We start from the raw sequence: 22589 nt of genomic DNA, 5'->3' as shown, positions 1-22589 counted from the left end.
AATGCGAAAAACAGGGACAAAAACGTCATTATAAGGATGAACGGGCCATGCCCCAACGGACAAACGCTTCCCCACCCCTCCCCGCCTTCAATCACCAAAAAAATGCGCACGTTAGCTGTCTGCCCCCATAATGATCATCACATTCACCCCCCAAAAAAGCACAAAAATAAAAATTTCCTTCAATTTCTTTTTTCTTTAAAGAGGAAAGCTTAGTGAGAAGAAGAGAAGAAAAGAATTGCCAAAACGCATTTATATTGGTAGCGGGGATTTTAATGGCGTTTAGCTTAACCTACGCATCGAGGCCTCACTGGCTCCTATACTGAAATCACTGACCACTGCCTTAAATGGATCTCTGTGCGCACTGCACCTCTTCTTTATAACTTCTCGTAACTGCCCCCTTTTCTTTCCCTCTCTCTCTCTCTCTTTTCTTCTTTTCTTTTTTTTTCCCTTCTGTAATCTCCGTTTCTATGTCATTTCGAAAGCGTTTCATTTCGAGCTCCGATCGGGTCTCGCATTCCCTCGGATCCTGCCCGAATATTCTCCAATCGGAGCTCCAACTCCATCTCTGCTGCTGCTCTTCTTCGTCTCTGGCATTTATCTGAATCTGATCCGATGTCGTTTTGGTGAATGTAAAATTTGGTTATTGGTTTTAGCTCAAAAGGGATGAATCCTCTGTGCTGCATTGCTCCTGTATCCATCGATCGTGACCGGGCCAACCCGGTGGTTGCCAAATCGAGTCCTCAATGCCAGCTAAGCATAGAAACTTCCATCAGAACCGTTAACTACTCTTCCAAACCGAGCTTCTCCTCTCAAGTCTCCTCCATCAACGCCGACACCGACAAATCCTCGCCTTCGGTGACGAATCACCCCTCGGCGGCATTATTCGACGAGCCAATCATCGGCGAAGGCACTGCAGTCCATGGCGTCGCTGGGATCCTGTACAAGTGGGTGAATTACGGCAAAGGATGGAGGTCGCGGTGGTTCGTGTTAGAAGACGGAGTTCTCTCGTATTATAAGGTTCACGGACCTGATAAGATTTTAATGAGTCCCGCAAGGGAGAAGAGTGTTCGAGTGATCGGCGAGGACTCGGTACGGTATATGAGAAAAGCTAACTGGAGTAGCAATCGGGTTAACTCGGCGGTAACTCGGTGCAAGCCGTTTGGTGAAATTCATTTGAAGGTTGTTTTGCTTTCTTCCTTGCTTTTATTACTCAGTTCAGTTCCGCGTTTTCGTTATTTTTTGTTGCCGTGGCAAAAGGGCCGCTTCTTTTGGTATTTTAAAAGGAAAAGAAAATATCCCGACGATAAACTTTTTTTTTTCTTTTGAAAATTTTTAAACTTAAATGTGTGCTTATTGTATTGATGCTTGCATGCTTAGAAATTCAATACTGCTAAATTATTTAGTATTAGTTTCTTCCTTAGTACTTTCCCAATACGGAGCCACTTAGAAGTACCCATCAAAACTGGGAGAGGCCGTGAAAGCTTGGAGAATTTGGGGGGAAGGGAAGATCTCTGTTTAGGTTCATTTTTTAAAAAAATATTTGTGCTGCGTGTTTTGATTTGGAAGTATTTGTTTCTGTGAAAACCTGTTTATATGGATTCTAATATTAAGATTACCAAACCGTGGAGAAAGTCTATAGAGTACACTAGCCTTTCACACGGTTCTTTTGTCCATTGGTGTGGCAATAAACCATCCAAATGCAATTTCAGACGCTCCCTTGCAGTTGCACTACTCTGGATGAACACTTTGGAAAAAGCCCCAGGAAGAGAGTACGCTCTATATGACATGTTTTACAAAGATGCCCATCAGAACTATAACACACTTCAATTGATGGAAAGCAAAAAAACATTTCAAGAGAAGGAAAGACAATGCCCTAATTCTGTAATTTATATCGCTGCTTCAATAATTAGTACATCTCTTACTACCCTCCATTGCTTTGGTGATTTATTACAAAATTGGTATCTAACAACATATTTATTCTATTCTATTTGGGGAAAGATGACTGAGTTTGGAAACTGATTTACAGGTTTCTTCAATTCGTGCAAGCAAGTCAGATGATAAAAGGCTTACCATATTCACAGGAACAAAGACTCTTCACTTGCGTTGTGTGTCAAGAGAGGACAGAACTGCATGGATTGAGGCATTGGTGGCTGCTAAAGATCTTTTCCCTAGAGTGTTGTCAAGTAATGATTTTCAACCTTCTGAGGATGTTGTCATCTCAACTGAGAAGCTAAGGTCACGTTTATTACAGGAAGGCATGGGTGAGGCAGTCATTAAGGACTGCGAGTCTATAATGCTTTTAGAACTTTCTGAGATGCAAAATCAGCTCAAGTCTCTTCAACGTAAACATATTATATTACTGGAAACCTTGCGGCAATTAGAGGTACTTGTCATTTGCCACTGTGGAATAGTATGGTTTAATTATCAAATATCTGGCAAAATGAAGATAGCATGGTCCTGTATTCTTTAAACTCTCTTCCAGTGTCCCCTTGTAGATTGATACTTGTTGATAGGTTTTATCTAATATTGTGCCAATCTCATAGATTGTGGTGTTGGCATTTTACCTGAGAATAAGATATTTGATATGGTAACTTAAGCACCTGAATGTTTTCGAAACATATGTTAGCATGTTACCATGCATGAATAAATTACCAGATATTCTACTAGGCTTCCAATCTCTCTGTCCTTTTTGTTCTAGCTTGCTTGTTGAAGTCCTTCTAGGCTTGTATAGTACCAAACATCTCCCTTGTTTTTGAATAGGTGATTTTGTGATTTTTACTCAAATATTCTGATTTCTGAAGTGTCTTATAATATTATGTTAACCTTTTCTTCAATATGAAGAAAGTCTAAAGAATAAAATTTCTTGCTTTTTGAGGTCTAATATCTGCCTTCTAACTTGTTTTTCAGACAGAGAAAATAGAGCTCGAAACTACAGTAGTTGATGAAACAAAGGAACGTGAGTCATATTGTGGACAAGGGCGACGATTTAGTGGTTAGTTTTGCATTTAATTGTAATAAACAATTTTTCGTCTTAAATTATTAATCTTGCTTGAACTGATATTCTGTTGGTAACATTGGTTAAATCTTGAATAACTGCATTTGTGGGTAAATTAATACTATTTTATAATTCTCTAAGGGCTTGCCACATAATTGCTTGCTTGATTGCAGGAAATTCAGCTAAATTACTTACAAAAGAGACTTTTTACATTTTGGAAGAGTTTCCTGCTAGCTAAGGTTCTATGCGTTAACTACCGTTATAGATTTTGAAGTTTAGCAACTCTCTTGCCTTCCTCATGTTGCAGATTTCTACTCTGTCATGTCAGAGGGCAGTGCAACTGAATCCGATGCAGATAATGAAAGTCAAGATGGCGCAGATGTTGAAACAGATGAAGATGATGGAATATATTTTGATACAAATGACTTTTTGTCTTCAGAAGCTCTAAGAAGTGCTTCTTATCGGTGTAGGGAAACTGGGAAGGGCTGTATATATGATAAAGATGCTTTCTTTTCTGATCGTTTGTGCGGGCCTGAAAAGGAAATCAGGATCATTCGATATCCTTATGTCAAAAGGAGGGAAAACCTGCCAGAACCAAAGGAGAAAGAGAAGCCAGTTGGCTTGTGGTCTATTATCAAGGACAATATCGGAAAGGATTTATCTGGGGTCTGTCTTCCTGTGTATTTTAATGAGCCACTCTCTTCACTGCAAAAATGCTTTGAGGATTTGGAGTATTCATACTTGGTTGATCAAGCCTTGGAATGGGGAAAGCAGGTCAGGTCCTCAGCTCTGCTTTCTTTTGTGGCAAAGAAGTTTTAAAGCATGATCTGCTAGTTTCATTTTAATCCAGGTAGACTATGTGCTGGCCTTATGTAGATTAGCTTATCAGAAGTTGTCGATATTCCTTTAGGGTTTAAATTTTGGAGTCAGTGTCTATGTTTTTGAAGATGGTCTCCTTTACCATTAGCAGTTGTTTAGTGACCTTTTCTGGTTATCTGTATCACCGACTCTTTAACTATTTGTTTCTCCTCTAACCAAAAAAAGGAAAACAATAAAAAAGCCGAGAAAAGAAAGAATGAAGGAAAGAAATAATGGAAAGATCCTTTTTCCTGTTAGGTATCTCTTATGCACTATCATTTGAAACTTGCTGTATAAATAAACCCTGACCCTTAGTTTAGAAGCTTGATTGGTTGCTTCTTTGAAATATTTTAAGATTTGAATGCTTTAATAGCTTTTTTGAAAGGGCAACCTTCTACTGCTTATGAGAGGTTGTTTTTATTTGTATATGCAATTTATACAAAGACGTTCCCTACACTCACTCTGCTGTGCAATAAACATCAGTCCCACCTTCCATTTCTTATTTGGCTTGGAGCTTTTTGCAGATTACCTGCTTTGGGAACTCTTGCTATAGATGATAATATAGATGCTACCCTTTCTTTAAACCTTTTCTATGGGGTAAGAGTAGACTGAACAGACATTAGGAGAAATACAAGATATTATGAAGCCTTCTTAAGTTGGGTAGAGCAAACGGTTATTTCGGTTAGTTCGGTTTTGGATATCTAATAACCGAACTAACCAAACTCATGTTTAAAAATAACCGAAACCGAACTGAATTCCACAAGTAACCGAACTAACCAAAACTGAATTAATTTGGTTAGTTCGGTTCGATTTCCAAAAACCGAACTTGAGAAATTTCTTTTTTTTTTGTTTGTATATATTTATTTATGTTGTTTTTTTTTATAAATTAATACTGCAAAAATATTAAAAATGATGATAAACAATCAGAATAAATAAGATGGATACACATACAAACAACAAATAATAAAAAAAATGGATAAAAATAACAAATAGTTTATGATTTATTTCCCATGCGAAAACTCCATTATACCCTTACTCAAGTTCGGTTAGTTCGGTTAAGAAAATTCCTAACTGAAACCGAACCGAATTAACTCTAATAACCGAACTACCCTAACTGAATAAATCAAAAAACCGAACTAACTGAATAAAAAAAACCAAACTCACTTCGGTTTGGTTCGGTCTGCATTTGCACACCCCTATTCTCAAGCCCTTATAAGAGTTAAAAGCAGTATAGTGAATGAGATCTGGTCAATCATACTTTTCAAATGTGGTTGGCCATCAAAAATCCAGCAAGTCAAAGGATGACCCTGAATTTGCTTTTGGATGCTAGGTCGGAAAGAGCAGTGAATTAATTATTAACTTTGCATAGTCTCTTAGCATCATGAAAGAATATAAAGATATGATTTACAAGACCAAAGATGTAAATAAGACCGAAGCTAATCATTTTTCCATACTGAACTATCTATCCTCTTGTTTTCATGCATATTCTGATCATTACCTTTTTTAAGTAAGATCAGGCTGGAATAATCTGAACTTTTTCTGGGAGATGCCTGTGGATTTCTTCTACATTATGCTTTATTGTTTTCTTCTCACAAACAAAACTGTTAGCATTATAATATCAAGGGGTTTGGAAAAGAAATATCAAAAAGAGAAAAAAAACTTGCAGCTGCCTCCCCTTTTCTCGAATGGCTTTCGGCATGTCTGGCACTACTATTGCTTTCTGACATTTTCTACAACATTTTCTATATTTACCTGGCTTCACTAGCATTTGATTAACCTATATTATGGTCACTGAATGCTATATAATATCTACGGAATTTTTGGAAAAGACCATGTTTGTGATGCATTTCTTTCCAAGTTCTTTCGCTATTTTCATGCTTTAAAATTTTAGTTGCAGGTTTGTAATTCAATTCCACGTTATCATATATCTTGTTTTATTGGACATTAAATTAACATGGAAGATTCTCCTAAAGGATGCAATGGCATTTGGGTTCTTGTCTGTTTCTAACTTTGTCTAGAAATAAAGTCTTGCTTATTTTCTTGGTGCTGTATGTCTAACGGTTGCCATGGTGTATAAGTTTTATTCTTAGAGGCTATGCATAAGGAATTTATAGCAGCTCTTTAATGAGTTTATTTACATTATAATTGATTGCCAGTCGTTGTTGACATGGTGCAGGAAAATGACTTGATGAGAATTCTAAATGTTGCGGCTTTTGCCGTATCTGGCTATGCATCCACAGAAGGTCGACAGTGCAAGCCCTTCAATCCTCTTCTTGGGGAGACCTATGAGGCTGACTATCCCGATAAAGGACTTCGTTTTTTCTCTGAAAAGGTGCACTATTTTTCTCACCTAAGCACTATCTATATGTTGGACTAGCTGGTTATTGGCTGAATGAATGATAACAACTGATGGAAAGATAAAGAGCCTTTTTGTTATCTCATTGTTGTTGAAATAGGTGAGGTGGTAGTCATAGGACATATTAGATCTAACAATTTGGGCTGCTTGCATTCAGGTGAGTCACCACCCAGTGATTGTCGCCTGCCACTGTGAGGGTAGAGGATGGAAATTCTGGGCAGACTCCAATCTCAAAGGCAAATTTTGGGGAAGATCCATTCAACTTGATCCTGTTGGTGTCCTAACCCTGCAGTTCGAGGATGGAGAGACTTTTCAGTGGAGCAAAGTTACGACTTCCATATACAATATTATTCTTGGTAAAATCTATTGTGATCACTATGGCACCATGCGCATCAGAGGCAGTGGCAATTACTCTTGCAAGCTCAAGTTCAAGGAGCAGTCTATCATAGATCGAAATCCCCATCAGGTCATAATTTCTACTCCATAATGAATGGGTAAAACATGCTTCATTAAATATTTTCCATATTTTACCATAGTTTCCACTTCCGCTCGTAGATGGACGAGTTCACGTTTGATTTGCTTTGTGTAAGTAGAAATGTCCACGCTATTATCACAATACCAAAATTTTGGAAGCAGTTCTAAACAATAATTCAGATGTTGGTTCAGATTGTTATTACATATTTGCTTCTATCCCTAAAATATTAACAAATCAAGTTCAAAATGGTTTCAGTTGGCCAAAAAGGTGCAAAAGTTTCATAGGATGACACTGGAAGCAATTTTGGTGCTCATGCCAAAGTTGCTCACAGCTGTTTGAAAACCTTGTTGACATTAATCACAATGACAAACTCAAGTACTAAGGTGATTAACCACTGTTCTGATTGGCCATGATTAGAAAAGGAATAAATTGACGGTTTCTCTCAATAATTTCAGGTTCATGGATTTGTGCAAGATAATAGGACGGGAGAGAAGGTTGCCATGTTGGTGGGGAAATGGGATGAAGCTATGTATTATGTGCTAGGAGATCCAACTACGAAGCCAAAAGGGTATGATCCAATGACAGAAGCTGTGTTGCTTTGGGAAAGAGACAAATCCATTACTAAGACAAGATACAATCTTACCCCTTTTGCAATATCCTTAAATGAATTGACTCCTGGTTTATTGGAGAAATTACCTCCAACCGACTCAAGACTGAGGCCAGACCAGAGACACTTAGAGAATGGAGAATATGAAATGGCAAATGCAGAGAAGCTGAGGTTGGAGCAGTTACAGAGACAGGTATATATTCTTACAATGTTTATTTTTGAGTTCAGCAATTAATGGCCATAGGCTCTGGACTTACATAGGTACTTGGGACATATACAAGAAATGATTTTTTGGAGCTTGGCTTTGACAACCACTAGTTGCTTGTTCATTGAGCTTAAACTATATTTTATTATCTTTGTTTTTTTTGGTATTTGTTTTGCTTTATTAGATTACAATGTATGAGTTAAGAATAATCCTCAGACCTTGGTAGTGTGATTAAGGATCCCAAACTGACTCCATTTTACTCTCTGGTCTAATCTGTTACCATTGCACGCTGCTTTTTGAGAAAGAAAGAGCTTTAGCTTTGCATTTATTTCAGCAGATAAATCATTTGATTTAATTATTTTACTGTGCTTCAGGCGAGGAAATTACAAGAGAGAGGATGGCAGCCAAGATGGTTCCGGAAGGATGAAGATGGTTGTTATCATTATATCGGAGGATACTGGGAAGCAAGAGAGAAAAGGAAGTGGGATGGAATCCCTGATATATTTGGCCAGAGTAGTGATTCACCCTCGTATTTGGTCGAAGAGTAAGCTGCATTTTGGCTCTGCTTGCTTGGCTATATTTTGGGTATTGTTTATTTCTGTTTTTTCCCACCCGTCTCTTGTCTATGATGATGATGATGATGATGCCAGGACTCAAGAAATGTAGATGTAGCTTAAGTTATAAATGAGCTTATTTGGGGTGCAATTACGGAGTCAGGTTGTAATTTGTTATGTAGCTAGGCAGATGCGCTTCCACTGGGCAGTTATCCCCAAAAGAGATGAGCGTATTATTTCTTTTATTTTGATCAATAGCATAGCATAGGAATTACCCTATAAGATAACTTATAAATCTTGACCTTACCTTTGATATCTAATTGGTTTAAATTAAACAGATTCTGTTTATGGCCCCAATTGAGAGGTAAGAATACGCAATATGGACTGATTTCCAGAACCATCGGATGCATAGAAATTGATTGATGCATGTGAATGCAGCCGCCTAACATCGGACAAGATTAAGAACCAAGTATTTTTTAAAAAAAAAGAAATAAAAGAAAAGAAAATGGGTAAAGCCCTCGTACATTCACCTTCAGCTGGCGCTTGGAGAGACATATTATTTTGCATTTAAGGCTTCATGTACGCATTGCATTGGTACATCATTGAACGTGGGATTGTTGCATTCAACATGCAGTGCTAAGTTTGATTTGGGAGAGAGAAGAGCATGCGTGATGTCAAAGCCTCCACGTGCATTGAGAATAAAGATGGAATTAGTAGGACCATTCCATTCCATTTGCTATCAAACCCAGACTGCAATAGGCATTATTGCCAATAAATGCCAAAAATTACGACAAATATGAACTACGACACGATAATTGCAACATGTCCAAGGAAAACAAAAGACAAATGCCACCGACATGTAACACGTCAAAGCCATAATAACACTATTCTCGCCTAGTGAAGAGAGAATAATTACAAATAAAATTAAAACGGAACACCAATGATCAACTTCAACGGAAACACTATGCATGCGTTCCTCCTCTCCATGCGTTCTTCCCGCGGAACTGTTTGCCAGAACGTTGCCTCTTCTCACCTTTCTCTAGTCGAGATCTTTGACCCCTGGCCTTCTTTGCGGCAACAGACAAAAAAGGAACACCAATGATCAACTTTGAACCCGCCCACCGTCTTCTATGGAAAATACTATGCATGCCTTCCTCATTTCCACACTTTCTTCCCACGGAACTGTTTGCCAGAACGTTGCCTCTTCTTACCTTTCTCTTGTCGAGACCTTTGAGCCTTGGCCTTCTTTGCAGCAAACGGCATAACCTTCTTGTGTTCTTTCTGACGGTTGCTTAGACCACCCGTCTGTTCACAACAAGACAGAAGGAACAAACATGATAATCAGATTAATTGAAAGATCCAGCCAGTGGCTTGATTTAGATCGCATTTTAAGTTCTCAACCACAAAGACTCGTTATCTTAAGGTAAACCAAAATTCTTATACTCAGCAAGTTGAAAAGGGAAAACTTTAAATGTAATACGATATAAACATCTAAATAGAAAGTGCTACATATTCGACATCTAAATGGATCAATAATTCAACAAAACGCTGTGCCCTTGAAGAAACTAAAATTCAAGCAGCGAAGCATGGAATGCTAAAAATGGTTACTATATTTGACTTGCTTACAGCCTGGAAAACAGGCCTATAAATTGTAAAAGCACCCAAAATACCTTTTTCTGTTTTACAGCGGTTCGAGCCTGGTACTGCCCTCTGTCCTCCCTTCCGGCTTTGACTAATGCCAGTCTTTCCTCCTTGCTAAGCCTGAGTCGAACATGGGCCTATGAAGCACATATAAAAACTTTCGTCAATATATGTTTCTAGGACCAGCCCTTAACTAGAGAAGTGTACTTATCAATAAAGACAGAGAAGACATACTTCAAGCTTTGCAGGATCCACTCGTTTAAAACTCAGTTGATCAGAACTTGGAATCTTAAACCCTTGTCGAGCCAAAGCAGTCTTTGCTTCCTTCTTAGCCTAATAAAATAAATGAAGAACCCCCTAAAAATAAATTATTTTACTATGTCCAAACTAGTGTTAACAAAGTATATTAAAAGCAGTTATGAATTAACTTCTAGATCTGCACAAGGTCACACCTTTGGTGTCAACTTGAGCTTATAGATCTGTCAGAACAAATTTAATATACCTTAAGTTCCTTGATCCTTCGGAAATGCTCATCAGAAAGAATACCATCTGTTGAGTCTGATGAAGTATGGCTCATCTTTGCTTCTGCCAACCTCTTTAAAGCTCGAAGACTTGTATCAGCAGCAATAAGTTGTCCCTCAAAATCAGACAATTTTCTCTTACTTGCTTTTGACGTTTTATCTTCATTTCCACCATCTCCAGCACCGTCACTAGGCCTAGAAGAATCAGTAACTTCTTCATAGTCATCATCCTCTTCAGCTTCCACCTCCTCTGTCTCAACCTTGTCCTCATCATCATTGTCCTCCTCATCAGCATCACCAATATCACTCTCGTCCTCATCAATACTATCATTCTCATCATCTTCTTCATCCACTATGTCCTCATCCTCACTTCCATCTTCTGCAGTATACTGGCTTTCTTCACCGTCACTGTTTTCATTGCCATCATCAGAACTTATAGATGCAGCATCATCACTATTTTCATCATCCCTACTGCCATCAATTTCATCTTCATGTTCCAATAATTCAATGTCAGGAACATTGCTAAGGACATTGACTTCTCCATATGCCCTTGGTCTTGCCTTAGGGTCCACTGGGCGTCCACGATCTTTCTTAACCAGTAGTGAAGGGCAAACCTGACAATATAAAAATGGAGAAATATGCAGTCAAGGTTTATGAAGAACAAAGACAACAGACAATTAGAGAAGCAAGCAAGTAGAAAAGTATGGAAAGACAATGGTATACCTCTCTAAACAAAGTAATTAGTGAGCGAGCTGCTGCTGAAACTGCTTTCTCATGTGATTTTTTATACAATGCAAGATCTTGCAGCAAATCTTCAGTCATCAACTAGTAACAAGAAACAAGTGATTGTTTTAACAAATTCTAAGTAATACAGTACGTATAAGTGAATCCACTAATGAAATAAAATAAATTCAGTGGATTCCGAAACAAATTGACATAGATAGTTACCAATGGCATGCGCAAACATATTTCCCTTATCACGTTCATTCCAACAGCAATGGCCTAGAACAATAAGCAAAAATTTAATCAATCAGTAACCCAAAAAAAGAAAGATATATAAACAGCTTTTAAGTCATATGCATTACCTCTGGACGTGAACGGTCATGTACAAATTGATTTACTATTTGTTTGAATAATGGCTCAACTGCATCAGGAGGAACCTGCTTAGACAAGATTGAATAGATGGCAGGAAATCAGAGAAAGCTAAAGAAAGAAGGGAAGAAAAAAAGTGAAAATAAAAAAAGTTCAGGAAAAAAAGATTCAAACAATCAATGGAAAACCATACCATGTCATGACATGCCTGAACCGCTGCTGCAAGTAAATTAGTGATATCTTTTTGGTGAGGCTGCAGAGAAGAATATAGTTGCCTCCTATTAACCAGGCAGTTACATTTAATTTTAAATAAGAACACTTCAACAAGATAGCATACCTGAACATATCTCTGAAGGAACGGATAGAAATTTAGTAATATCAAATGGTGAAGTCCAACTGTTCTAGCAATCACTTTCAACATCATCATTTTAACCTGAAGTAAACAACAGAGGAGACTTGCAATGAATGAGGCAATTTAAATATAAGAATTAATTAATGTGAAAGCAAACCATATAGAACTTAACCTAAAACTCCTATTGCCATCAGTTAGACATAAAATGTTATCGAACAGAGTTATAATGCAATACACAGAAGCTCCAGTTTGCCAAAGAAATATAAAAACTAACAGGTAGGTTAACAGAAATGAAAACACTATGACTGCTACAGAAAGTATTATAAGTCACACGAGTTAGAGTAAAATCTGCCACATTAGAAATATCAGGAAAAGCATTCACCTCAAATCGTTCATTGCAGGTTTGAAGGCGAGAAAATAGCTTTTCAACAAATCCCTGTGTGCAAAAGAGAATTTTGAAATTTCTACAGAATTGAAATCACAGCAAAATTGACTAAATAAAATGTGTAAAGAGGGCAAAACCTGAGCATCTTTTAGATGGTTTAGGGGTGAATAATAACTAGAAGTGCTAGTTTCTGATGACAGGCGTTGCTGCCTTTTCATGGTACGAATAGCACGTTGTAATTTTGCTTTCTTTTTCTTCTTGCTAGCAGCTGTGCCCTTATGGTGTGCCTAAAATTTAATACAACATAATATTATAACACCAATCACACATCTTAGAATCAAAGGTAAAACTGAAAGCAACTACTTTTCTTAAAACAACTGACACAAACTGTCAGGCATTGAAGTTCAATTCATCAGCCGTAGAGATCATTTTTTTTCATTCACCTAAAATTTAAATATATTAACATATCTCCACAAAAGCTAAGAGTATTTTAAGCATAAAATCCGTGGGAGAATCAAGGAAACTTCACTTAGCTAGCACTAATTATAATAACTTTACAAGAATGGTACAAAGAAGAAAACAGAAAATAAATCACAGGATGCAAATAACCTTGTAGACAGCTTCTTTGCTGATGACAACTTGAGGTTTTTGTGTCATTTCATCTTCACTACTTGAAGCATCACTATCATCATCATCATTTTCAATCTTCTCATAATCAAGGAGAAACGAAAGTGCAGCAATCATTATTCTGTGAAATTCAAGCACATAAATGTACTCACTTGAACTAACCAGCTAAAACAACAGATATCAACCATACAAAAGTTCACACATACCTGGATGATGAGTGAAAACATGCCATACAAATAGCATTTGCTGTTCTGTCATCAAACCAAACCTTTCTTCGATGAAGTTCACATAAAGTAATAAGAGACCTTTTCGCTCTTGCTTCATCTTCTTGCTATAAAACACATTGAAAATATTTATAGAAAAAAAGAAAAAACTAACATTTTTTAAAACAGGAAAGCTCCAATTCAAATGGCATTGTTCAAAAACCTGCAATAATGCAAACAAGATATTCTGGAGGGGGCGATTCTTAGCCTCGTTCTTATGATTTTTATTCATTCTTCTGATACTATGAACAACATGAGAAAATGCTAATTTCCTCAAATTCCTATCTCCTAGTGTCTGTAACTCCATGAACAGTGATAGAGTGTCCTTTATATCAATAATCTGCCAAAAAAAAGTCCACATTTCAAGTCAAATTGAAAGCATCCAGATAGAGTGACCAAAAAAAGACTTCAACTTTTCATAATTGTAGGAACAAAAACTAACTAACTAATTTTCCACGTCACCTTCCGATTAACGAGAAGAATGAGGGCTTGGGTGACGTGGAATCTAAGCCCCGAGGGAAGAGTCCGCGCTGATGATTTGAGAAACGCGGCCAGATCGGAGGGGAACTCGGCGAGCTGCTTGGGATAAAACGGCGTGACATGGGACAAGAACATGGCACGATCACTGAGGTCCTTGGCGACGGTTGGGTCCGCACCGACGCCAGTAATGGAGGAGAAGTTGAGAGCCGCTTGCTGCTGGAAGAGCTCGAGAGCGGAATTGAATTGACTGTGGATGAGATGGAGCTCCGTTTCGTACCCCTCTGGGTCGGTTTTCATTTTAGATTGGAGAGACGGTAGATTCAGCTTCTCGGAGCTCCGACCCGACGCGGACAGAGGCTCCGGCAGGACACCGGCCAGCAACACCATTGTAAGAAGTTGATTTTTCTTTTTTTTTTTCTAGGGTTTTGGCTTGAAAGGTAAATCCTAACTATTTATAGATAAGACAACAGTTGGACACGTGGCATCTTAATAAATTTTTTTATTAAAATTTTACAGTTTAATTATTACAATGTATGAATTAAATTTTTGTATTTTTATTTTTAAGTTAAATAATTTTTTATAAATAATGATTGATTAATTGTATTAGCAAAATAATACTTGTCATTTTACACTCATCTAATGCTAATGTAAAAAATAAAATATCACATGAGGATGTTTTTATGCCACATTAACATGTAATATCATATTATCTACATATTAGTATATTAGTTCTTTGTTAATTATAATTATGATATGTAAAAAAAAATCATGTCCAGACAATATGATATAAAATGATAAATACATTTTGATTAGATTAATCGTTAATCATAAAAGTTTATTGTAAGTCAAATGTTTAAATTGAGACTAAATGTTTGGACACATTTTTCAATTAAGAGCCAAATGTTTCAATTGTAACAATCAAGAATTAAACATTTTCGATTCCTTATAATTAATGATTAAGTTGACTGGTGAATAGAACATATATCACATGCAACAGAAAAATCGCATGAGCTGATGATATGATAGCTGACCTAGCATGTTATTAAAACGGCGTTGTTTTGATTTAAATCTTACGTCTAATTTTCCCTCAATTTCACTGTTATGTTTCATCTCCTTTTCAATCTAGCTCTCCTCTCCTCAGAGATAGGCATGTGCACAATTAATGGTAAGGTGATACTAACTCATGACATCGAACTTCGTAAAATGTGTTATTTCGTGTGTGAAACATGCAAGACAAATTTCAATCACTGTTTTGATCGAGTTCATCAGAGACATATTTCAGTGTTGTTTCCATGAGCGATATGAGTAATGCGTCAAAGTTCCCATGACTCGCAGGCCTTGGGCTACCTTTCAGTTGTGTCAAAAATTTAATGAAACACATCACTTTACAATTAAATCTATCAGCCAAGTGGATGATTTGTATGTGAAATGTTAGCTATTTTCATTAAATGTTAACTTACTAATAATTTGTATGAAGTGTTAATATACCAGGATTTGTATAATTTTTGGATGTCTGTGAACTTCTGCTCAAAATATGCAAATATGTGAAAGGCTAAACTTATATAATGTATTGTTAAATGTCATAGTTGAAAAAGTTGTTTCACGGCATGTCAAAAAAATGATGTTATTACACACCATTTTCTAAATATTTGTTACACGGCATATTGTGAAAATGTTATTATTGCTTTTTGTGGAAAAAATATTGTTAGCATCCAGGTTGAAAAATGTAGTGTTATATGTCATGTTCTAAAATTTAATTTTTATACGTCATGTTGAAAATAATTGTTACACGTTATGTTGAAAATTTAGTTGTTATACGTCATGTTAAAAATTTAGTTATTACACACTAAGTTGAAATATGTACTTGTTATACGCCATGTTGAAGATTTAGTTATTATACGCCATGTTTAAAATTTAGTTATTATACGCCATGTTTAAAATTTAGTTATTACATGCTATTTTGAAAAACTTAGTTGTTACACATTATGTTGAAGATTTAGTTATTATATGTCATGTTGAAAAATGTAAATTATTATATGTCATGTTGAAAAATATAATTGTTTTACGTTATATTGAAGATTTAGTTGTTATATGTCATGTTGAAAAATTGAGTTGTTACATGCCATATTGAAGATTTACTTAAGGTTCTTTCCTCCCCCAACTAAAACATCGGCGTAATAAACCTTATGAGTTATGATGCGTAATTGATTAGCCATTCTGTTCAAAATATAAAAAATATTACGATTAGATAATTTTTTTGAATATAACGCGTAATAGTATCATTTTTTCAATATAGTGTGTAACAACAATTTGTTACACGCCATTACTAGTTATCACAAAGAATTACATGTCAATTACAAAATTTATTACACACTACGTAGAACAATTGTTCAATGATGATTTTATAGTTGGCAACTATTAAAGATAGAAATAAAAATGCAAGGCACACCTAACTATTTCTAATTTAGCAAACGAGAACAAGATAATGGCGACACAAACCCACAAACACAATGTCTAATATGCTAACGACAACAAATACCCAATTGGACGGTGATACGATAGAGAGGGAAAATGATCGGAGAAGAAAGGTGGATCGAAGAAAAAAAGAGGTAGAGTGTGGGTAATTTGGATCGAAGATGAGAAAACAAAATGGTAGGAAATTTTAATCGACAGGAATAATCCAATACGAAAAATGAAATCATTTGTGCCTAGACAAAATAGCGTTGTTTGTTAAAAATCCAATTCACTTATCCCGTTAGAAGCAAAAATTCAAGTTAGTATCCATATCATGCACGCATCTTATAAGTCACCTCTCATCATAGCCTTTAATTGTTAAAAACCGAAAACTTTTGGCACTTGATTATTACAATCGAAATGTTTGCTCCTAAATTGATAAAAAAATTCAAAGATTTTGACACCAAATTGTACATTTAGTCGTTTATTGTAGCTAAAAATAAAAAATATAAAAATTTATTTATTTTCAGATTAAAAGTAAAAGGACTTAATTAAAGAATAAAAAAGTGAAGTTTATTTAAAAGATGTTATACCGTTTATTTTCAACCAGGCTACCAATACCCTACAGGACGAAAGAAAGAAGCTTCCCGCCGGGGTCTCAGCTTATTTTAGGGAGCTGCTGAAATGAAACTTCATTGTTTACCCACCAGAACGACCTTCACAGCTATAAACAAAAATGGGCCAGCTCAGGTTCTATTCTTAATATTTGCCTGGGATTTCATATTTCCTTGTTTATTTATGTATTTATATATTTATTTTGCCAATATTAGAAAATTGGTTAAATTTTGCGTTTAAATAGTATCCATTTGGGTGTCAGCAAGTTGATAGTAAGTTTCTGTTTTTCTTTGTAAATTAGATGCATCATGGGTGCTTTTGAATTCTGTAGTTGGGATTTGTAAGTGATATGACAGTAATGTAGTTTACATTCATTTTGGAAGAAGGAAGAGTTAAAAGAGCGAAATTTTTAAACAACATATGGCATGTTGATACATCTAACTTCCATTAGTTAGAAAAGGATTAGTTCAGTAAAGACTGGTTTCCATCAATGTCCTCAGTGAGGAGGATATGCTGCCTCTAGCTTTATGAATGTAAATAATGTCTTTGTCAGTGTTGTTCCCCAAAATTGGAGAAAACTGGCATCATAGTTTATTAGAGTCAGAGAGAAATAATGATATGTCGGTTTGTTGAAAGTTAGCACAGTTTATGAGAATTGAAGTGGATTAGCACAGTTTATGAGAATTGAAGAGGAATACAGTGACATATACTGCAAGTTTTGCAATGGCATGGTCCTAGAACTTGAACACCCTTCATACAACTATGCTCTGATGTTTGGCCTTTACATGTTGCGGTTGTGGCAACTTGGCATCACATCAATCATGGTTGATGTAGTCAATAAGTTATTGCAATGCTGCCTTTCACTTTTGTCTTCCGATCCACCACCCCTCTCCCACAAAATTAATTAGCCACCTCATTTCATGAAAATTTCTTCCTTGTTCTCCTTCCATTTTCCTTTTGCTGGTCATATTTCTGGGCAATTGATGCTAAAATGCTAGTATAGCCATTTAAGATACAGGAAACATAATGCACACTTCTATAGCTTATTGATACTATCTTCCATGCTATTATAGTAGCTTTCTGGGATTCAGACTAACAGTTGACCAATGTCAGGCACTTCCCAAAATCAAACTTAGTGGTGAAGAGTTCTTGTCAAAATTGCTTGACAGAAGGTGGACATTGCTCAGTCCTGATACCAAAATTCATCAAATTATGGTTTCTTCAACAAAAGGGCGAAACAGAGGGGGAGTGTTTAGTAATGTTTCTTTCTTAAACAATAATCAGCCTTATCTTGGCAACAAGATGTTTGAGGACAATCAAGGCTTGTCATTCTATATTGTGAGGGATGATTTATTGCATCCCTTTGTCAATGGCAATAAAGCTAGAAAACTAGATGGACTGCTTCCTCTCATTGAAGATCATGATGTGACTGATGTGGTAAGATTGTGTTCCTTTCACATGTAAGATGGCAACTGGATTTAGATTTACCTGTCTGTTGATATGAATATGCCTCATCCATCTGGATCCCCATGTTAGTGTTTATCTTAACTTTCTCTTTTAAACTCTCTTGCATCTCTGTGTGCATCTGGGTAGGACAATGAAAGGTCTGGCAACCATTCTATTTTGGAAGACATTATATGCTTATGGGATGCTGACCAATATTCATTTAAGGGCTCATTAGGCTAAGGAGTAACAGTGGTCTATTTGCTGGATATACCATTTGTTGGATGGCTTGAACAGGAATAGGTTGTACTTTCATAACATTTATGGAACAGATAGATATCCTAGTGCACATACAATTTTCAGATGGATTCCAGTGCACTGTGTCTCTTATATGCAGCCCCTCCTCCCACCCTTTCCTCTTTTCAGTTTTGCAAACTTCGAAGAACAGATAATTTTAAATTGAGAACTTTTCTAGGTTACATGTGGCGGTTGTCAAAGTGCACATGCAGCAGCTGTTGGTAGGTATTTTCTTGTTGCAGTTACAAGAGTAAATTTCTTTGAAATTTCCTTTTCCAGAATTCATAATAAGTTTTGGTAATATTAGCCACATAAACTTTGCTTCAGATCAGTCATTTGCGTGTTTTGCAGCTGTTTCTTGTGCAGAGAGAGGGCTGAAGTCACACTTGCTTCTACGAGGGGAGCAGCCGGCAATTCTGACTGGCTATAACTTGATTTCAACAATATATGGAAATGTAACATATGTTCCGAGATCCTTTTATGCCCATAAGGAAAAAATGCTACAAACTCATGCTAGTATGGTTGCAGGCAGTAGTGGTAATGTTGTATATTGCAGTGATATTATTGATGCGTTTATAACAGCCCAGACATTTGAGCGTTCAAAGTTTGTGCAAATGGATACGCCTAGAAGCACCAAGAGCCACTCAACAAAGGTTGTTGTAGTCAATGAAGGTGCAGGAGATGCTGTTGCATTGCTAGGTAAAAGAAAAATGTGGACTATGGATTTGCTTGTAATCATCATTTTATTTTTTCACAAATATATCTGCATTCTCTTTTAACATTCAATGTTGCCAAGTCATCACAAAGACAGGTTGTGAAACTAACTATATGATGTCAATCTTGCACTAACAATAATTGCTCATCTTCGAGGATGCTGTTTTGGTACTACACATAAATATTATTCTTGACTGTGATCAGGTTGATAGTGATAACTCATGACAGATGGCCAAGGCCTTCCACTAGAGAATATGTGTCTTTAAATTTTAAGTTTTTAACTGTCTCCTTGGTCTCACTGCTTTCAGGTTATGATTTCTATGAAATGACATATTCTTAAAAAAACATAGGGTTCTTGTCTACCATGCTTCACTGATTTATTTCCTTACTAATATACTAGCATTTATAGATTTTCAATCCCTTTGTATGCCACTAATTTATTAATTGCAGGTTATAAGTTGTTATTACATGACTGAGTTGGTGTAATGTTGATGTCTAGGTAGCTTCAATTAATTAAGTTTCTTTCTTACAGGTCTATTTCGTTTGGTTGACTACCTATCTCAGGACCATTTACTTGGAAGAACGAGGGCTTTCAACTTTGTTGTGGATTCTGGTACTGGGACAACTGCTATTGGTTTAGGCCTTGCTGCCCTGTGTCTAGGGTATGTGCTGTTTTCATCATAAATCTTCTGGTTGAGACAAAAACTTTCAAGTAATTATGTTACTACCTTATGGAATGAATTTTTAAACTGAAGCACACTATGGCAGAATAGTCACCAATGCTATTGCTTTTTCCCAGGCTTCCTTGGAAAGTTACTGCTGTAATGTTGGCTGACAAAATTGATGCATACAGAGAACAAGAAAGACGCTTAATTTTTGAATTTAAGAGGCAGTTTTGTTTTCTTCTTGATATTCACAAACTAAATGGTGCAGATGATGGAATTGTGCACTGGGTAGACCGTAGTTGTCCAAGAAGGTAAATTCCTTCTCCTTTTCTTTTATTTTTCATTGCTTATAGTTTAGCTTGTTCGTAAGCTACTATCTAACCTCCTTGATGCATGAGGGGCATCACCTGTAAGTTTAGGGACGGATTCAGGATTTATATATATGAGCGAAAGGAGACTTTTTCAGCAAAAGGTGTTTATATACAATAATTATGAAAATTGTTTTTTTTTTCATATATAATATTGAGTATACAAAAGGTATAAATACAAAAGGATATGTACACAAAATTTTTCTTTTTGAGCAACTTCAAATTGATAGTTTCAAAATTGATAATTTTTTTTCCAAAATATTCTTTGGTTATTTTTATACAAACACCAAATTACTTTATCAATGTAAAAAACTCCAAATAGTAAATTTTTTATTACAATCATAAATTATCAAAATATAAAGAAAGCAATTACTCATTTGAATATCTTGGAACTTTAGAAGAAGAAAGTAGTTTAATTCTTTTGTTATTTTGGCTTTCTTTTGTTAATTGTCTAGTTAATGAAAGATATTTGTAAGTCAAGTTGTCTCCTATCATACCCGGTGTTTTTCTCATCTATTAAAGTTGTAAACATAACAAAAGAAAAGGAAGAACCAGTAGCTTGTAAAGAACAGTGACAAGTAACCAGAGAAAAGAAAAGCAAAAAAAAAAAAAAAGGGAATGGAACAAATTTCTTCTTTCAAAGTTCCAACATATTCAAGTGAGTAATTGCCTTCTTTATAATTTGTCTAATTTGTTATTGTGATAGAGTATTTATTTATTTTTATTTGGAAATTTTTATATTGATAAAATAATTTGTTTAATGATGTTTGTAGAGAATTAACCAAAAAATATTTTCGAAAGCACATTATCAATTTTGAGCAACCATTATCAATTCTGAAGATGCTCAAAAAGTAAAATTTTGTATTTATACTTTTTGTGTATCTATATTACATATAATAAAGCAATTTTTTTAATTTTTTTGTATATAAATACCTTTTGCTTAGAAAGTCTCCTTTTGCATATACATACTTTTTGCATATATATATATATATATATTTTAATTTACGTCCATTGAACATAGAGCTTGGAGCTGTCCATTCATTTGTTTCCATTTATTCCATTCTTTATAATTTAAATGTTGGTGGCGCTGCAGAGTTATGAAGAACCCTTGACAGAGGACAAATTTTCAGCTATTTACTGCAATTTCTTATTGTATTTGATTTAGATTTGAGGGTGTTCGTATATATTTTCTTTTGAATCACTTATAATTGAAAGAATGAAGGGAGAAGCAATGAAACCTAGGTCTTACAAACATCATTAAGAGGAAAAGAATTAAATTGCCTTGTCCAATCAATTTGCAACAGTTGCTGAAGTGATGCAGGAGCGTCTGTGAAGCAATCTAATGCTATAAGAAAGGCATGAAGATTGTTTAAAAATAATGAGTTAATAATAGGAATGTTCGATGATAAAGTATATGTTTTGTTATTTATTTTTAAAAAGGGTAGCTTTTTGTTTCCCAGCTGAATCTGTTATGATTACATTTTTGCTCTATCTTTCTCATAGATTTGGCAACATTTTGGAAGGGGACATAGAGGCTTGCCAGCAAATTGCACAGCAAACTGGTATTCTAGTGGATCCTGTCTATACCTTAGCTGCTTGGGAAATGGCAACACAAATTAGCACTGCACACGGAGATGCCGATGTGGTGATGCTTCACACTGGCGGCACACTTGGCATATTTGGATTAGCACAGAGGTACAAATCATACTTCGGTATGCTCAACGATGTAACAAAGAGTTAATTTTTGTATGTTATTATTTCCAACTCTATTTCTCCATATGAGCTTTGTATTAATTTTGGTGTGGGAGCAGAGTAACAGAAACAGGGAAAGACAAAGAAGGGTTCCTATTATATGGAGGTTTAACCGAAGTTTAGTGTATTCATCTTGTTTAGACTGGTATATTTGACTTGGAAAGTAAGTTTATAAAGTTGTATCTTTCTAATTCTAGAATGCTGAGATATCATTTCTAACTCTAGATTGCTGAGGATGCTAGATATGTGTCGTTTCATGATTAGAATGTTGAATGTTGAGCGTTTACTGAATTTATTTCTACGGTTAGGAGTTAAGGTAAGGAAGCCCTCTGGCAGAAAGGTTTGAATGTCCAAGTTTTTGTTTGCTGAAGCCAATCATGGTAGGCTTTATGGTGTCCAAGCTGGAGTAATAGCTGTGTAGTTTCAGAAAACTGACATAGTAAATAATATGACTCGGATGACCCATTCACTCTGCACATGATCTTAATTTTTGGGTTTTGAATGACAGGAGTTTAATGCTGTGGGAGCCTCAAAAGCATAGTACATTTACATTTCTTTCATACCCTACTTGAAGCTTTGAATTCACTGAAGCAGGGCAGGAACCTGCCTGTATTGATCTTGATTTTGCAAAAAACCCCTCTCACCTTTTCATTTTATCAAAGAGTGGTTTTGTCATGGTTCAGCTGCCTACTAAACTGGCCCAAGCTTTTCATGCTCACTTACGAGTATCAGGTTGTAAGTTCGTAACACAACACAGCTGCAATCAGAGTCTTAGGAATGTAAGTTGAGGGACGTTGGAGCCAAAGATGTTGATATTTCTGAAAGGAAAGGACATAAAGCTGCATTACGGTAAAGCTAGGGCCCTGCTAA

General features: G+C 35.9%; 3 protein-coding genes across 3 annotated transcripts; 2 read left to right on the top strand and 1 right to left on the bottom strand.

Moving 5' to 3' along the window:
• LOC18609628 (oxysterol-binding protein-related protein 1D) lies at positions 205–8387 on the top strand. The gene is made up of 8 exons (XM_007044832.2): positions 205–1179; positions 2027–2383; positions 2908–2992; positions 3303–3769; positions 6030–6185; positions 6367–6675; positions 7140–7484; positions 7871–8387. Exons 1-8 carry the CDS (start codon positions 664–666, stop codon positions 8042–8044), a joined length of 2409 nt encoding a protein of 802 aa, XP_007044894.2. The 5' UTR covers positions 205–663; the 3' UTR covers positions 8045–8387.
• Positions 8720–13832, bottom strand: LOC18609627 (protein SDA1 homolog). The gene is made up of 15 exons (XM_018115544.1): positions 13394–13832; positions 13095–13271; positions 12875–12999; positions 12651–12789; positions 12179–12328; positions 12039–12092; positions 11642–11737; positions 11498–11557; positions 11298–11372; positions 11161–11214; positions 10936–11037; positions 10194–10826; positions 9926–10024; positions 9721–9828; positions 8720–9355 (listed from the first exon to the last, which is right to left on the bottom strand). Exons 1-15 carry the CDS (start codon positions 13796–13798, stop codon positions 9206–9208), a joined length of 2427 nt encoding a protein of 808 aa, XP_017971033.1. The 5' UTR covers positions 13799–13832; the 3' UTR covers positions 8720–9205.
• Positions 16483–21918, top strand: LOC18609626 (D-cysteine desulfhydrase 2, mitochondrial). The gene is made up of 7 exons (XM_007044827.2): positions 16483–16615; positions 17594–17917; positions 18399–18441; positions 18572–18919; positions 19467–19596; positions 19734–19910; positions 21471–21918. Exons 1-7 carry the CDS (start codon positions 16550–16552, stop codon positions 21706–21708), a joined length of 1326 nt encoding a protein of 441 aa, XP_007044889.1. The 5' UTR covers positions 16483–16549; the 3' UTR covers positions 21709–21918.

This window comes from Theobroma cacao, chromosome 2 (assembly GCF_000208745.1).
Source record: "Theobroma cacao cultivar B97-61/B2 chromosome 2, Criollo_cocoa_genome_V2, whole genome shotgun sequence".
In the NCBI taxonomy this organism is placed as follows: Eukaryota; Viridiplantae; Streptophyta; class Magnoliopsida; order Malvales; family Malvaceae; genus Theobroma; species Theobroma cacao.
This window is presented reverse-complemented; position numbering and strand designations above follow the sequence as displayed.

Bases quoted from the DNA above. Each gene is read 5' to 3' on its own strand.
- LOC18609628 (XM_007044832.2), top strand. From the start codon at position 664: ATGAATCCTCTGTGCTGCATTGCTCCTGTATCCATCGATCGTGACCGG. The intron at 1,180-2,026 runs GTTGTTTTGCTT...ACTGATTTACAG, and splicing joins TTGGTGAAATTCATTTGAAG to GTTTCTTCAATTCGTGCAAG. The intron at 7,485-7,870 runs GTATATATTCTT...ACTGTGCTTCAG, and splicing joins TGGAGCAGTTACAGAGACAG to GCGAGGAAATTACAAGAGAG.
- LOC18609626 (XM_007044827.2), top strand. From the start codon at position 16,550: ATGAAACTTCATTGTTTACCCACCAGAACGACCTTCACAGCTATAAAC. The intron at 16,616-17,593 runs GTTCTATTCTTA...GACCAATGTCAG, and splicing joins ACAAAAATGGGCCAGCTCAG to GCACTTCCCAAAATCAAACT. The intron at 19,597-19,733 runs GTATGTGCTGTT...GCTTTTTCCCAG, and splicing joins CTTGCTGCCCTGTGTCTAGG to GCTTCCTTGGAAAGTTACTG.
- LOC18609627 (XM_018115544.1), bottom strand. From the start codon at position 13,798: ATGGTGTTGCTGGCCGGTGTCCTGCCGGAGCCTCTGTCCGCGTCGGGT. The intron at 13,000-13,094 runs GTTTTTGAACAA...TGTGTTTTATAG, and splicing joins TCTTGTTTGCATTATTGCAG to CAAGAAGATGAAGCAAGAGC. The intron at 12,790-12,874 runs GTATGTGTGAAC...TGAATTTCACAG, and splicing joins TGTTTTCACTCATCATCCAG to AATAATGATTGCTGCACTTT.